Source organism: Mytilus edulis, chromosome 5 (genome assembly GCF_963676685.1).
Source record: "Mytilus edulis chromosome 5, xbMytEdul2.2, whole genome shotgun sequence".
Taxonomy (NCBI): Eukaryota; Metazoa; Mollusca; class Bivalvia; order Mytilida; family Mytilidae; genus Mytilus; species Mytilus edulis.
The window spans coordinates 59,220,587-59,237,235 of record NC_092348.1 but is presented as its reverse complement, the minus strand read 5'-3'; the positions used below and the strand labels follow the sequence as shown (position 1 = coordinate 59,237,235).

At 30.9% G+C, this 16,649-nt stretch overlaps 1 protein-coding gene across 1 annotated transcript in view; it reads right to left on the bottom strand.

The window, feature by feature from the left end:
* Positions 1-3,012: 3,012 nt before the first annotated feature.
* LOC139522599 (atrial natriuretic peptide receptor 1-like) overlaps positions 3,013-16,649 on the bottom strand; it is a 58,732-nt gene continuing 45,095 nt past the window's right edge. The window contains exons 15-22 of the mRNA XM_071316064.1: positions 12,765-12,939; positions 11,715-11,861; positions 10,680-10,803; positions 10,003-10,071; positions 8,497-8,671; positions 7,588-7,686; positions 5,724-5,815; positions 3,013-4,849 (exon numbers count right to left, since the gene is read on the bottom strand). Coding sequence (XP_071172165.1) covers positions 4,778-4,849; positions 5,724-5,815; positions 7,588-7,686; positions 8,497-8,671; positions 10,003-10,071; positions 10,680-10,803; positions 11,715-11,861; positions 12,765-12,939 — 953 coding nt within the window. The 3' untranslated portion in view covers positions 3,013-4,777. The remainder of the gene's footprint in view (positions 4,850-5,723; positions 5,816-7,587; positions 7,687-8,496; positions 8,672-10,002; positions 10,072-10,679; positions 10,804-11,714; positions 11,862-12,764; positions 12,940-16,649) is intronic.

The following is a 16,649-nucleotide window of genomic DNA, read 5'->3' as shown; positions in this document are numbered from 1 at the left end:
ATTTTTAAATAAGATGTACGTCGTATCATAATTGTTTTCCATATACAAACGAGTAGGGGGTATTTGGAAGTCTTTTGGACGTTTTTCGTTTTCTGCAATTGCCGTTTCGTTTGTTTTCGACTTACATGTATGATCACTTATGAGCTTGAATATTGAATAAAAAGTAAAAACACAAAAATACTGAACTCTGAGGAAAATTCAAAAAGGAAAGTCCAAAATTAAATGGCAAAATCAAAAGTCCAAACACATCAAACGAATGGATAACAACTGTCATATTCCTGACTTGGTACAGGCATTTTCTTATGTAGAAAATGGTGGATCGAACCTGGTTATAAAGCTAGCTAAACCTCTCACTTGTATGACAGTCGCATCAAATTACATTATATTGACAACGATGTGTGAACAAAACAATATATATAATATGGTATCTTCCGCCTCTCTCATAGTTTTTATTAAAAAATTTAAAATGTAAAATTTGTAAACAAGCTTTTGATAACAAAATCTTTATTTTCACAAGAATAACAAATACACAGGCAATTGTAACAATAGTAATAATACATTTTAACGTGAACATTTTGAATTGCACTTAGATTTTCGATTTCTTGTATGATAACTTAATAGATGATCAAGAACAGTGCGATTGAATAGAATGCTTTTGTTAATCAAAACTATATGATTTCTTATGTTCATAATTGATCATAATTAATAGGAACAAAAGGTTATTGATTAAAAGAAGATATTTGCCAACTTGTATCAATACATTCACCAAATACTTAACAAAGTATACAGTTACAATGCAAATGAGACCTTATAAACAAAACTTCCTACATTCTTAACGTTCCCTTCATCAGCTATTTATTGTATGGTATGTTCAACTATAACTTTTAAATTCAACCGACTTTCGAATCCATCCATCGCAAGACAAAATAACATGATGTTTTTGTTTTCACGTGCCTTATTATAAATAATAGTCAGTAAAATGTTATCTTTAAATGATTCAAATAACTGTATCTGTCAGAAAAAGAATAAAAAAAATATTTTGTGTGAAATTGTCAATTAAAAAGTTAAAACAATTCACAAGAACTCGGTCTGCCAATCACAATGCTCCACTTTTAGAATTCTTTTTTTTAACGATATAAAACAAACATTTCTTAAAGCTTTATCAAGATCCTTAGCACCTGTAATCTTACAACTAAGTATAAATTCATTTAAATGTATTACTAAACATTTAATATGGCTTAATAAAATACAAAAAAACATTGAGAAAAGGAAAATGAAAAGCATTAAAATACCAAAATTACGAAATGTTGTGCCAAGTACAACTAAAATAGTTTATTCCTGGGTTTATAAACTTACTATAAAAGTAACGTTTACTTCAACTGCTAGTTAAGTTCATCATAATATGAAGCCGTGGTGTAGTGGTTAGTGCATCGGACTACTAGCACAAAGGTTCCTGATTCGATTCCCGTTCGGGATGATAATTTCAGGAACTCAATTTTCGGCTCTCCCTTGACACCATTTGCGAGTATGGTCTTGGGGAAACGATGATAGTCCGTCGGAAGGGGACGATAAATGGCTGACCCGTGTTAAAAGAGAGCCATATCTCTTGCACGTTAAAGACACCCTTGTAGATTTCGAAAAAGAGTAGGCTAATGCTATGCTAAAGGCAGCACTTGCACCCGCAAAGTGGAAAGGGATTAATATAAGTTGCAAAACTTGTTTCCCAATCCACTATAGATAAATATGTTTAAACTAAAACTAAAATAATATGAAAAGACAATTTACATTCAATAAAGGAACAGCAATTGTGTATTTCAACATTAAAGTTGAAAAAAAAAGAAACAGAAAAAATAAAATGCATAAAACACTAAATAGATACACTTAATTTTGCTTAAATGTTTTGCCTCGATTGTAAGGTTCATACATTTTTCTATACTGTAAACTATCTTATTGAAACGACTGTTTTTGACAAACAGCTCTTTTTGGTCCACTCAAGGCGTAATTTTTCAACTCGAATATTATGTTTGTTTACATTATCAACTTGATTTTTTCCATTGGAATACAGCACTCAATTATTCGTGAAAAAAATTTATTATATAGCATGATGGATGTTTGGATTACCCATTAATGTATCAATATAATATATCATGTTGTAATTTAGCATGTCACTCTTACATAGAATAACCTGGACTTTTCAATCACAACAAAATTAAGATGTTGACTGGATATAAATTAATTGATTACAAGTAAAACAAATCACTTCCGATGATTTGAGCATTACAAATTTTTAACTCGCCAAGAGATTCGAGGCTTAAAACTAATGATGCATTGGCTATAACCATTTATATCCGCTAAACTCTGTTCTCATTTTTCAATATTTTGTACGCTTAAAAAAAAACTATGCAGTTTATCAGCTGTAACTTTTCTTATAGATAGTGCATAATTTGACATGTAATTTCTATCGTGTAATTTGTAGTGAAGAGAGAACATATATCGGCTTTGCCTTTTGCACAATTTATGTATATCCTTATGAGAATAACATGTTTGAAATTAACTTTGAAACAAACAAAAAACAAGAATGTGTTCATAGCACACGGATGCCCCATCCGCACTTTCATTTTCTATGTTCAGTGGACTGTGATATTACTCTAGTAAGCCATTGAAATTAGAAATATCATATCATAGGGAGCATGTGTACTAAGTCTCAGGTTGATTCGACTTTAACTTCATCATAAACTATATCAATCCAAAACTTTAACCTGCAGCGGGACATACGGACGATTGAACGAACGGACGGACAAACGGACAGAAGAACGGACGCACAGACCAAATAACACAATGCCCATAAATGGGACATACAAATCGGTTATTATTTAGGCCGTTTTCACGCAGCTAACAATAACTGTACTTAAGGATGTACTTAGGTGAGATTTTGGAATTTGTGTCAAATGTTCGGACTCCTTGGTGTTTTTTCATACATCACAAGGTAAAACATTTTGCCCCATAACACCCATTTATTTGTTCATATAAGACTTAATAGCTCAATAAACGTCATTTACCAAACTTTTAGAAAATTCTTGATTTTCTTTCTTTTGTTTTGAGACCCAAATAATACCAAAGCAAATATAAGGTAAAAGTCCGAGTCAGCCTTTTCCCGCCATATTTTGAATCTCAAATATCTCGAAAAGAAGGTCCATGACCTATCAATATTTTTAGCTTATTTTTATCGTTAACGAATGCTTTACCAGCTTATACATTGTCCTATCAACTTTAAACTCGTGCTTTTATAATTTTTACCTAACCTCACCTTAGTGCATCCTTAAGTTAAGTGCAACTAATGAAAAACTTTGAAAAACTTAGTAAAAGGCACAAAGTTATATATAAATTGCCATTTGATAAAATAAAAATGGGTAATTATAGCTAATAAAGTGTTGTTGTAAATGTAGAAATGTATGACTATTACATAATACGATAATACTAGAATACGTACATTTATATTTTTAAATGATTGTATGACAAATAGATCCTTGAAAAAATATCTGATAATTTATAATCGGTCAAAAATGTGTGACACTATCTATATGCTTGGATAAAATTATTTTACAGTGACATGTGTACTGCATATTTTGTTTTTTAGGATCTTATATTATAGGTGTTTTGAAGTCATTTCAATTAAAGAAATGTATCTCACTTATTTTATACAGTGATCTCTAATTTCGTGGCCGGTTATTGTTATATCTTTGGTCCTGTTTGGTTTTTATTAGCTATGCAATGTTAATATATATATATATATATATATGTAGATGGTTTTGAATTTTTTTAATATATTTTGGAATCGAACATCAGTAAAAGACATTAACAAACCCATCCAAGCTACCAGTCTTCACAAAACTTTAAAAGCTAACTCGAGTTTTATCTGCAAAAAGACACATGAGTGATGCTAGAATCAAAAAAGTAAAAATAGCTAAATTGAGAATGAAATTTAAAGCGGCTAGGACACACAATTCAGAAAAGACTTTGCCACATACCAGCATCTGGTGTTGTATAATTGTCCTTAAACGTAATTAAATATGATAACCGAAACGTCTCAAAGTAAAGACACATGCAAAGTAAAAACACATGCCATAGGCTACACTTTTTGGAACTTTTGGATTATAGCTCATCATCTTTTATATAAGCTTTGGATTTTACATATTTTGGCCACGAGCATCACTGAAGAGACATGTATTGTCGAAATGCGCATCTGGTGCAGAAAAACTGGTACCGTTAATGTTATTATTTAAGTTAAAGAATGATTGATAAGATTGTACAAAATATGGCATTATTCTTATCATATCCATTATAGTTTGCCATAGACATATATTTAATCTTGTATCTTCTTGGGCATGATAATATTTAGAGGTTGCGTTGAGAGAGAAAAGAGGACAGACTTCATGTTTAACCTTACATCGCATCTTTAAAATACTTACTATTTAATATATACTAGTTCAATAATCATAAATGCACCTTAGGACATTTAGCACTGCAAGTTTAAAATATAAAAACAAACTTATCTATGAAAATGTTGTTGACACATGATAGACAAATTATCATTTTAAATTATAAGAAAATATATATTAAAGCACCATTTTGTTATACATTTTACATACATTAGGATATGATTTGATTTTATGAACATAGAAAAATCCCCCACATTATGAATGAATAAGGACCCTATATTTTTGACAACATTATGTGGTTAGTTTTTAGACATTGTTCAGTTATCATTCTGTTCAAATTACTGTATAACAGTATCTCTTCGCTCTTTCTTTTTGTCAATTAGCCAGTGAGTGACCATATCACCTTTCCCCTGAAAGAATCAAAGATAAGATATCAACATTTCAATTAATGTCTTTCTGGTTAATGTGCTTCATTTAAATAATAACATGCATACATATATGATCTCACATGTGGATTCCTATCATACTTTCATTCCTATATTATGTCATGGCCAATAAAGTGCTTTTAACTTGTTGGAATTAAGTTAAAATTGTTTGATACAATGAATAAAATGTCTAATTAGGGAACTTGCAAAATGAACGTCTTAAATAAATATAATGCATTGTTAATATCGGACTTCAATCATTGATTTTACTTTGGAATTTGAATCGAAAAATTGTGTAAATTGGCACATGAGGAAGAAATTGATAAAAAAAATCCAATCAGAGCAACACAAAACTGCATCTTAACTGTCGTGTTTTATTAAATTTATTTGTTTACTATCAAAACCTCCATTTAAATGTCAAATATAATTTGGTCCGGGTAAAATACATTTGTTATTGAATATTCACAAATACGAACTAACGAACGTTTTTTATCTGCATACCATACCGGTGAACTTGAAATCAACCTCAATTTCTGGTGAGCTTCGAGTTGTTGTTGTACTTCTATTTATGACACTTTGTTCACGCATCGTTGTCAATATGATGGAATTTGATGCGACTGTCATACAAGTGAGAGGTTTACCTAGCTTTGAAACCAGGTTCAATCACATTTCCTGCATCTAAAATGACTGTACAAAGTCAGGAATATGACAGTTGTTGTCCATTCGTTTGATGTGTTTTATCATTTGATTTTGCCATTTGATTAGGGACTTTCCGTTTTGTAATTTTCCTTTGAGTTCTGTATTTATTTTTTATACTTTTTACAAGAAATGTTGACAGATTTTACCGTTACACACTTACCTTTACGTGTATAACGCCTCTTGTTTCGGTTACATATGAATTATGAACATCCAATATATCTTTCGCTGTCTGCGACATTTGTATCTTCATGGCTTAAACACAAAGAAGTAAAATTTCCAAAACAGTTTACATTTGTTGCGTGCAAAAATGTATTGGTCTAAGTAAAATTGTTGTCTTTCATCTTTGGAAACAAGGGTTATTCTTTTTAACGATTGGTATGACAGAAAGTACATTTACTGGTTTAATCCAGTAAAAAGGAAGCCTGCTGATCGTAAAATGATTATTGCGATTCTTGCTACGATCACTATGCTTTACTTCATTTTAATAGGTGTGGATGTTACCTTTCCGCACGGAAAATATTATACAAATACCGTAAATCAAACTTTTCAAAACCAGTATAAACGTGTATTTAACTCTGATCTGATTTTTAATTGGATATGTTCAAATTATTTTGAATAACAAAATCAAATGTGGTTAATGCGAATGGTATTGTTTAAAACTAACATTATTTCTCCATTTTACAAGTCATTGAAATCATGTACAGTTTGTTCTTGTTTTAATTGTTAGAAAAAATACAAATTAAAAACCAATTCTTCAGAGAACAATTGAAGGTCTTTCCACCACGATAATAAGAATGAAATTTAAAAAAAACAGTGTTAGAAAATGTCACTCCTTGTTAATGTAATTTGGTTCTTTAAATTGATAAAAAAAAAATAAGATTAATATATATATATGCAGAAGACTTAATTGTTTTATTATGAACAGAAAATAATTTTTAGCAAAGGTCAAAATCTAGAACGTCAAATTGACCTTTGACCTTGACCTTAATTTCAAGGTCATAGGTCAGTGATCTCATATCAAAAGACCCAGGTCAATCATTTGTATGGTTGTGGAGAAATACTGATTTCAAATACATTAGGGAAGAAAACTCCTATAAGGGTTAACCAAAACACTTCCACTGAAATAGGTTGAAGTTGCGCTTTATTGTAAACAGTTATTTGGCAAACACATCATATCATTTACTGTCACAATTTCTGTGGAATAACGATAACAAGCAAAATTCAAAATTTAGAACATGAACTTGACCTCAATTTCTTTCAAATGGACGAAGGACTTCATATCAAAAGACTGTAGGCCTCTACGACTTATTACGTTGGAATTTATCCAACAAATCGCCTATCTTAAATTATCAAACGGAAATAACTCCCATAAGATGTCTTCCGATCGCTCAAGTCAAAATAAACCAAATCATTCTCAAGAGTAGACAAACAATTTGGTGAAAACAGTTTGCTAAAATCTTTTACGGTTTTAGAGATATAGCGATAACAAGAAAAAGGGACGCGGGGTAATCCTATAGGGATAAGTGTTCGGTCACACAGGGTGAGTTTTGAAACCCTCATTACTGTTCAACGTCATTGGCCAAAAAAATCCATTCGATATGTTGTAAGACAAAAAAGCATCTCAGACGGCAGAAGAAAAAAAAATAATCAGAAGAAAGACCTAATAAAGGTATAGGATGATATGGCTTCATATGGCAGGTAAAATACGATGAGTTGCTCTAAGAAATGATTCTCAGAAACGGTATGATATTATTTAATAATTTGTTGGTACTTGTTATTTTTATGTATAAAGAAACATATATATACATGTATATGCGTCTAATGATCGTTATTTTGTTTTTGATGCATTTTTTAAACCGATGTGTATTGCACAGTTTTTTTTGTCGATTTTCCAGCATATTGCGTATGGAATATACATGTATCTATTTTGACGACTGTGTTTTCTTTTGTTTATTGCTTTGGTGTCTTTTTGTCATATTGAACTAGTAAAAAACTTTGGCATAAAGCCTCCTAAATTATAATACCTTCCGATGTAGATTCCATTCTTGATGCCGTATTGACAGAATCTCCAAATAAACAGTACCTAGGCATAGTAAGTCCAACAACCCCTGCTACCACTGGTCCTGTAAACGTGATTAATTTGAAAATGTTTAAATTAAAACACCATAATAAATGTTATATATTTAAAAATCAAAAGATGAAACATTGAAATCTTAATCTTTATGAAAGTATAGAACAAGAAAAATTTAGGAAGGACAATTTGGTTACTATAAAGCATTTGCATTTAAATACACTGTAAGAAATTATCTGCGTTTTTTTTTATCACATTTGATAGCTACCCGTACAGCTCAAGAACGTCCTTGATATGAATGAATAATTGCCTATGGACGTTAGTTAACCAACAATCAATCGTATACCTATTTAGTGTAGTTTAAAGGTTGGTATATGTATCCCTTACGCACAGCTCCTTTTATACCTTGCCTGGATTTGGCTATTTTTTGTTGTTTTTTTCGATTTATAAATATAAGATGTTCATTTGTTTAATTTGTTAAGGATTTTGATTTTTTTTTGGCCTCGTGCATCGCTGAAGAGGTACTTATTGTCGAAATGACATCTGTTGCAGAAAATAATGGTTCCGTTTATGTTCTTACTAGTATCGAATTATGAGTTTACTTAACCATGGATATTTTTCATTCTCCGTTATGTCATCAATTGACTATGATAGTACATGAAGGTTCTGCTAAGTAGTTAACGTTTGTGTTTTGTACATGTATTGTCGTTGCGGATTTTGTATGTGTATCATTTTGTTAGCTAGTGATACCTACAATTTAGATAGCCAGTACATTTAGTTACATTTGTAAAATGTTTAATAACTATAAAAAAAAATATCTTGATTCAAAAAAGTATTTCTGTCATATATACATAGGTTATACCTGAATGAAGTCCTATACGGATTTCCAGTTTTCTATCTGTCAAATGACGAAATTTAAAATCCACAACTTTATGTCTTATATCAAGCGCCATGTTGGATATCTCCCGGATGTGATTGTTACCGTTCCTGACAGGTAAACCAGACACCACCATATATGCATCACCAATAGTTTCAACCTAGTAAAATAATCATAATATTAGAATTCATATTGTGTTTCATTTCGCCGATATATTTTTATTGTTGATGTCTTTCTTTTTTTACATTTTTCTACTCCAAATCAGTTGTAATACCAAGAAAATTGGCGAAGAATAAATCATATGATCCGCCTTGCGGACATTATATGTTAAAAGTTTAAACTGACAAAACATCCAGTACCTATATGTTGTGAACGGTCATATAACTTCGTATGAAAGTATTACACTATATATAAAGAAGTACAGATGCAAATATGTAATTTGAAGTCATTTTACTTAGCAGATACAAGAATTTATTTACGAGATTATTAAAAAAGTGATAATTGTGGTGAACGATGACATCATTTTATAGGCTGTAAATCATAAGTCTATTATATGTATTCATGATTTATGCTGGATTCGTCTGTTTATATTCAGTATGATATATTGAATGAGTAACCGTATTGATCTGAGCGTAACCTATGAAACATTTCTTACATTCTATAATTGAACAAAGTAATAAGAACGTAAGGTTCCAAGTCTATCAGTCGAAATGGGCCATAGATGATTTTTCCTTTATAGGTCCCTTTTAGTTGTATGGCTCTTCCCGTGCTGAAGTCTTATAATACTTATTTGCAAATGTATTATTTTGAGCGTTAAATATAGAAAAGCGCCTTGGATGCATGCAATTAATACATTCTTATTTCTATTGATTTTTCAAAATGTTTTGTTGAATTCTGTGATACCGTTCTGTAATTTTTTTTAATAACCGAAACCATGGAAGCGTTCAAAGGTACCAGAATTTTAATTTAGTACGCCAGACGCGCGTTTCGTATGACTCATCAGTGACGCTCATATTATATTATACGCAAAATATTTATAAAGCCATATTTATAAAAGATTAGAGTAGATAGTTATCAAAGGTAGCAGGATTATAATTTAATACGCCAGACGCGTGTTTCGTCTACATAAGACCCATCAGTGACGTTCAGATCAAAATGGTTATAAAGCCAACCAAGTACAAAGTTGAGAAGCATTGAGGATGCAAAATTCCAAAAAGTTGTGCCAAATACGGCTAAATTAATCTCTGCCTGGGATAAGAAAGTCCTAAGTTTTTCGTAAAATTCAAAGTTTTATCAACAGGAAATTCATAAAAATTACCACATTATTGAAATTCATGTCAACATCGAAATGTTGACTACTGGGCTGGTGATACCCTCGGGGACAAAACAGTTAACTTGAAGATTAGAATAAATGCCAAAATTCTGACCGTTGATAACAACCAAAAATGTTTACAAAATCAACTATTAACTGTCATTCTATAAATATATTACCTTGTAAACGTCATATTTTGCAAGAATAGTGTCAAAGCAAATATACAAATCATTCAGCAAGTCAACCACCTGAAAAAAATGTTCAGACAAGAATATTAAAAAACCCTCAAAAATCATTCATCTATTTACATCCTTTTTGTATGTCTTGTGTTCACTTTAAAAACGATAAGGTACTTAATAAACTCATCATATAGATACCAGGATTGAATTTTTGATTTTTGCCAGACGCACGTTTTTACAAATGACTCATCATCGACACTCCAATCAAAAGAGTTTAAAAAGGCAAAATAAAGTAGGAAGCATTAATTTCAAAGAGTGTGCTACTGAGAGACATTTTCTGCTACTTTTTATTTATTTCATCAGTACTAGTGTGAAACTTAATATAAAAGTATAACTTTTTATATAGATCATGGTGTCTGTAGCTGAATGCAATATTTGACATATATATAAGAAAAATACCAGAAGGTAAAGGGTAAATACTATGCCTGCAATGGTTTCATGGGATTCTTCTTTTGTGGATGATTCATTTACATCTTCGTGGATACTTAACTTTCAGTTTTGGCAAATTTGTTTTTCAGATATTCGTGGAAAAACTGCGCCATCAAATTCATTGAAAGCTATGAATCTACATTCTACTCATAATCGGCCAGGGTTAGGTTTATGGTTAGGGTTAATACCTGCAGTGGAGTGCTCATTGATGCAATGACTGTAAATCCTACAATATCACTGAAGTAGATAGATACTGTAGAAAACGATTCTGGTTCTACACTGTTACCAGCCGATAATTTATCAGCAACATATCTGGAAAATATAAACATATTCCTCTGTATATAGCATAACGATAGAGGTGTGAAATAAAGTTCCAAAATTAAGAAACATCAGATTTTTTTAACTTTTAATTTGGTTTGGTTTCTGTATCATCCTTTTGTAACACATATTGCATAACATCACTCAATAACGACTGATGAAAAAGTTACTATTCTTAATATCGATAATATAAAAAAAAACATGGAAATATACTAGTCAGTCTAGCTAGATTCGAGTGACCAATTGATCATAATAAAACGTCGATGAATTTTCAAGGAACATACAAAAGTTGTTTTGATTGTATAAACAGTTTTGAAAAAAGCCACATTAAAAATGGTGATATTGAAGCAATGTTCACGCATGAAATAAGATCCGAGGATTAAAGCTCAGGGAGCACCGACTATAGTCATATTTGCAGTGAGAGTTGAAGCTAGTGTCATTAGTAAATGCATCTTAATTTAAAGCAGTCTGTATGATCTAAGCAGGATTTAATAAGTTTGAATAATGATCAGCTTCCCATTCCTTTCCTATACCGTAAATTCAGTACTGTTCAGACAGTTCACTTTCATTAAATTCAGTGATGTTCATAATCATTTCCATATGATGTTGATTTTTCAGCTACTGGACAGTCTGATCATAAACAAAATTGACTGCAGGCAGAAGATTGAAATAACTGAACTTATCGAAGTGGATAAACCGAAAAATGACATAATAATTTATTGACAGTCTTTAAACAGCTGTTCAGATACGAATTTGTTTCCTAGTGTATTTTTGTTCGGTTATCTTTAAACCTAATCCTGGCCGATGGATAAAGCTCAGCTGCAATGTGAGATGTCAATAAAAATAACTATATATGATACTTTTATACAAAAGTTTTTACTCTCTTTTTATAAATTTATTCTTACGGTGGCAGGAGTCTGTGAAGAAGATCTTCCGCCCTTTTCTTTTCTTCCATATATGCACGTGTCCTTTCGTTAACCAATGATTCTAGATTGTTTGCGTACAGCTCCATTCTCTTCATTAAGTTATCCAGAATATTGTTATCTTTTCCTCTGTATTGAAAACACAATCAATGTCAATGATAATGATTAAAATATAGAAAAAATATTATCCAAAAATGTCCATCAAATTTCCAATACACCGATTTAATACTTTTTTCCGGAGTACCAATAGTTCACACATTGACCGATATTCAAAGGTCAGGCATAGTATAAAGTATATTTTTTTCAATATTTAGGTTTGAAAAAGAAAGTCAAGGTTCAGAACTTTATTCCATCAAGTTCTTCATTGAACTTATTGATTGCAAAGTGAAATTGAAAAGATGCAGGAAAAGCAAAATGTTTAAAAAATTATGTTTGAACCTCACACAATAAATTCGGAATGTCTTTTTTGTACAGCTGTAGAAAAATAAACAAGGATATTTAATAAAATGATTCCGACAAGGAGTATTTATTGATGATTTTCTTGGTAAGATTGCTAGTGAGGTCTTGTCTGTCAAAATTGTGTTCTCATGTAGTCACAAACGTTAATAAACTGTTAAGAAGTACCCGCCTTAAAACAGAAATTTCAACGACATATATCGATACTAGCATGATAATATACAATGTAAAAGAGGGACGAAAGATACCAAAGGGACAGTCAAATTCATAAATCTAAAACAAACTGACAACGCCATGGCTAAAAATGAAAAAGACAAACAGAAAAACAATAGAACACATGACACAACATAGAAAACTAAAAAACAAACAACACAAACCCCACCAAAAACTAGGGGTGATCTCAGGTGCTCCGGAAGGGTAAGCAGATCCTGCTCCACATGTGGCACCCGTCGTGTTGCTTATGTGTAACCTTTCTTCAGTTGGAGCATATGTATTGAATATCCAAATAAGTAGGTAAAATGCGGAATATTAAAGACCAAATAAAGTTACCTCCCTTATCGCAGCTAGCATACTTACACACTTATTTTTCTGATGACACCTCCAATTGATTTAAATGATGTCCTATTTACAGGATTTTCATCCCAGCATCTTTCAATTAATTGAGCGAGTTTCTTTGGGCATGAATCAGGTAAGATTTGAGGTCTGAAAGGTCCTTCTATACCTGGTGGAGCCATTACCTTTGTCAGAATTTCTACAAATAAGAAAAGTTTACCAATTTAGAAATAAACAGTTTTACCACGCATACTTTTGTATTGACAATAATTTAGCATATTATCATTAGCTTTATTATCATAGTTTCTTTACTTATGTCATCATATGTAGCCTGACAATTATGAATCGATGACTGTATTTTATTTGCGAATTTCTATCGCTGCAAGCAACCACTAATAAAGCATTGCTAGTAGTACTGAAATTGGAACCAAGAAGGTGTTTCATGATTTCTGTAAAAACAGTAACAACTTCGAAGAAAAAACACAGAATACCAAAGTTCGATCAACATGAACACCACTCAACACCTGATGGTCACAAATGTTCAAGGGAAAGACCAATCAGTTTTTGCTCCACTATCAAATAGCAATATTCATGATGCTAATTGTATGTTAACTTCAGTGATAATTCGTTTATGGTGATGTCGACATTGAGGGAAAACGACGGGTGTAGCGAACACAAATGGGATCTGTATCACAGATGTTCTATAACGTTAAACAATAATGATGATATCTAAGCAGCAATACTACTTTTTTGTCGTTTTATGCTACTAGTATTAACGATATTTAAGTAATCATGCAGATTCAATACATTTTTTTCAAAGCAAGATATCATTTTAATTCAATATTCAATAACAAGTCAAAGGCCATGACTGTTGTTTACTGACAGTTTAATAGGAAGATGGACAATATGTATTATTCCACTGCCTGTTGATTTTGATAGCAAAATCAACATTTGATTGGTTGAAACTTTCACACGTGACGTCGAACAAAATTTCATATTCACCTCTGAGTATCAAATTCCCCTCTGACATGTCGGGATTAAATCGTGTGACGTTACGTGCGGTTTATGTACATAACGTCTTGAACTTCTTATTTACTAAATAGCTTTAGCAAATATCATTTTCATGTTTAGTAATAAAAACAAGCGGATAATAAAACATTCCGGTATGCAAACTAATATTTTGATGATTAGATAGTATACAAAGCTGAAGCAGTGGAATAAAACATTTATTTCCATTAGCCTCGGGAGATATTAAGATTTGATCACCCTCGAAAAATCATATTTCCCTCGGGCAGAGCCCTCGTGAAATATTAATATTCTTGGATGAACAAATGTTCATATCTCCCTATGGCACGGGCAATAAATGTATATTATTCAGGGCTCCCGTGCATTTGTAATGAGTAAACATTGATGGTCTACTATAACGACGTGATATGATTGAGATAATTGATATCTAGAAACTGATAGGAAGATGGACAATATGTATAAATATTGTATAAATATATTCTTTATTCTTTATACCAGTTCATTTAATACTAATAAAAAGATAAAAATTAATTTAATTAACCAAAAGAAAACTGTTCTTTGAAGACAGCTGTACTTTGTTTATTTTGGACAAATCTTTTATCATAGTTCCCCAACGGACACTTTATGTGGTTTTTTTTTGGGGGTTTTTTAATTATACATACTTCATTGAAAACTTTCACATTTGTTAGTTTGATACAGAAAGTACCGGTACCTTATCCCAGGCTCGTTAAACATTAGATTGTATATTTAGAAAATTTGTTTGAAATTATCAGTATTCAAAATAATAAAATATATACAATATGTTATTGTGTATCCATTATTTCAATATTGATCAATAAAGAGAAAATTTTATCTGAGAGAGAAAGTGAGAAGAAAAATAAGAGATATAAGCCGATAACAGTCCATTCTGTAAAATATTGGACAGGTCTGAGGCTGCACTTTGTACACAGGATGAGGTTTAGTTTGTTCACGGCCTATTGCGGCATGATTTATCAAATTTTAGAATCGTTACTTATTTTTTTCATTTTAATTGTAGATGAAAATGATATTAGGAAGATTAAGAACAACACCAGAGGTCAATTATAGCCTAAAGACGGACGAGGATAACTCTCTTGAAAATAGAAATTCATCAAAGCAACAAAAACAAGACTTACAACGAGCATAATTAACTCATTGAATTAGTCCTAAAAGAGATAAACCAAAAACATGACAAATTAAAAATGGCTGTAATATAAGTATTGGAAGTGTTAAAACTCAATTTGAAAGTGATTTTTTTCCTCAAGAAACCATTTTGATGGGTGACAAATTATTGTATTAGAAGGTGACTTTAATAAAAATGGATTTTTTAATTGTCATTTGTCATGATGAAAACAATTCGGGGAATTAATAAGTTTTTTTATTTCAGTGATTGAACTATCATTTACCTTTAAGAATCTGTTTTGCTACCTTCAGCTGTCCAATATTTTTAAGAAAGAGGAGGGCTATTCTTAAAAATATTGGACAGCTACAGGTAACTTAATGGTTTCTTACAGGTAAATGATAGTCCAATCACTGGTAAAACAATATAATGACGTCACAACAAAGTTTTTACAGGAAATAATAAATAAATAAAAAACAAATGCAAAAGAAAAAGAAAAACTATATAAAAAAAAAAAAAAAAAAAAAAAATCCTTGGCAATTTGGCAGCAGTATTTTTTTCTTAAGATACAACATTAAATAAATTTGGCAAAGTTGGTTTTCCATTGTAAATAATTCATACAAACAAAAAAAAACCAGATATTAAAGAAAGGCAAAAAACAAGATCAAAAAACAATAAACAACATATAACAGTATATTATTTAACACATATATGGTGGTGTGGAGAAGATTAAAACAATACGCACAATAACATTATATAGGGTAATGCTAAGTTGCATAAGTGTACATTATTCTAGTAATGGAAGCCAGGGGTCCCAGTAGAGGTTGAAAATGTGAAGAGGCTTTGTTTTAAAAAATATATTCTTTTCTAGTAAAAGATTTTCTTTTAGATAGTTTTTCAGCCCTGCAAAATTTACTTGATTTTCACACAGTTTTGTTCTATAGATAAAGAATTTTGATAAAAGTATTACATGTATTATTAAATAATGTATCTTATTATTTTCTGTTTTTCCCAAATTTCCGAATAAAACAATATCCATGTTAAATGGTATAATTTTTTGTGTTTCGTTATAAATCCAGTCCATGAATCTTATCCACAGATTTGCTATTTTATGGCATGTCCACAATATGTGTTCAATATCTTCGGTAACTTCATTGCAGAAAGTACATTTATCGCTTTGTTGCATTTTTATTTTAAATAAAAGTTTATTTTTGCCCAATATTCTGTGTATTATTCCATATTGGGACCAGAGGAGTTTTGAGCTTTTTGTGGAGTAAAAAGACACATGCACAAATTTCCAATCAAAATTTTTGTCGAGTGTTCTTTACATCTAAGTTTAGTACTGCTTTTTTTCAAGTAAAACTTTATACATATCTTTCGACCCTTTTCTTGATAAAATAAATTCTTAAATTATTCGGCATAATTGTTCCTTGTGTTTTATAACGATTTTTTTATGGATATATAGTCCTTTAAAGCTTTTTTATATGATTTTGTTGATGAAATAACACCCTTATAAATAAGAAAGTTTGACTTATTTTTATAAATGTTTTGAAATTGTTGAAAAGTCATTAGTTTTCCCTCATCGTTTAATAAATCATAATTATTAAAAAGATCCCTTTACCTATCCAGTCTTTATAGAAAATATATGTTGTCCCTATTTTTATGTTTTCATTATTCCAGAGCGAATCTGATACAAACTCGTCTTCGTTTTTTGGTATGAATTTATTTTGTAGATCTGTCCAAGC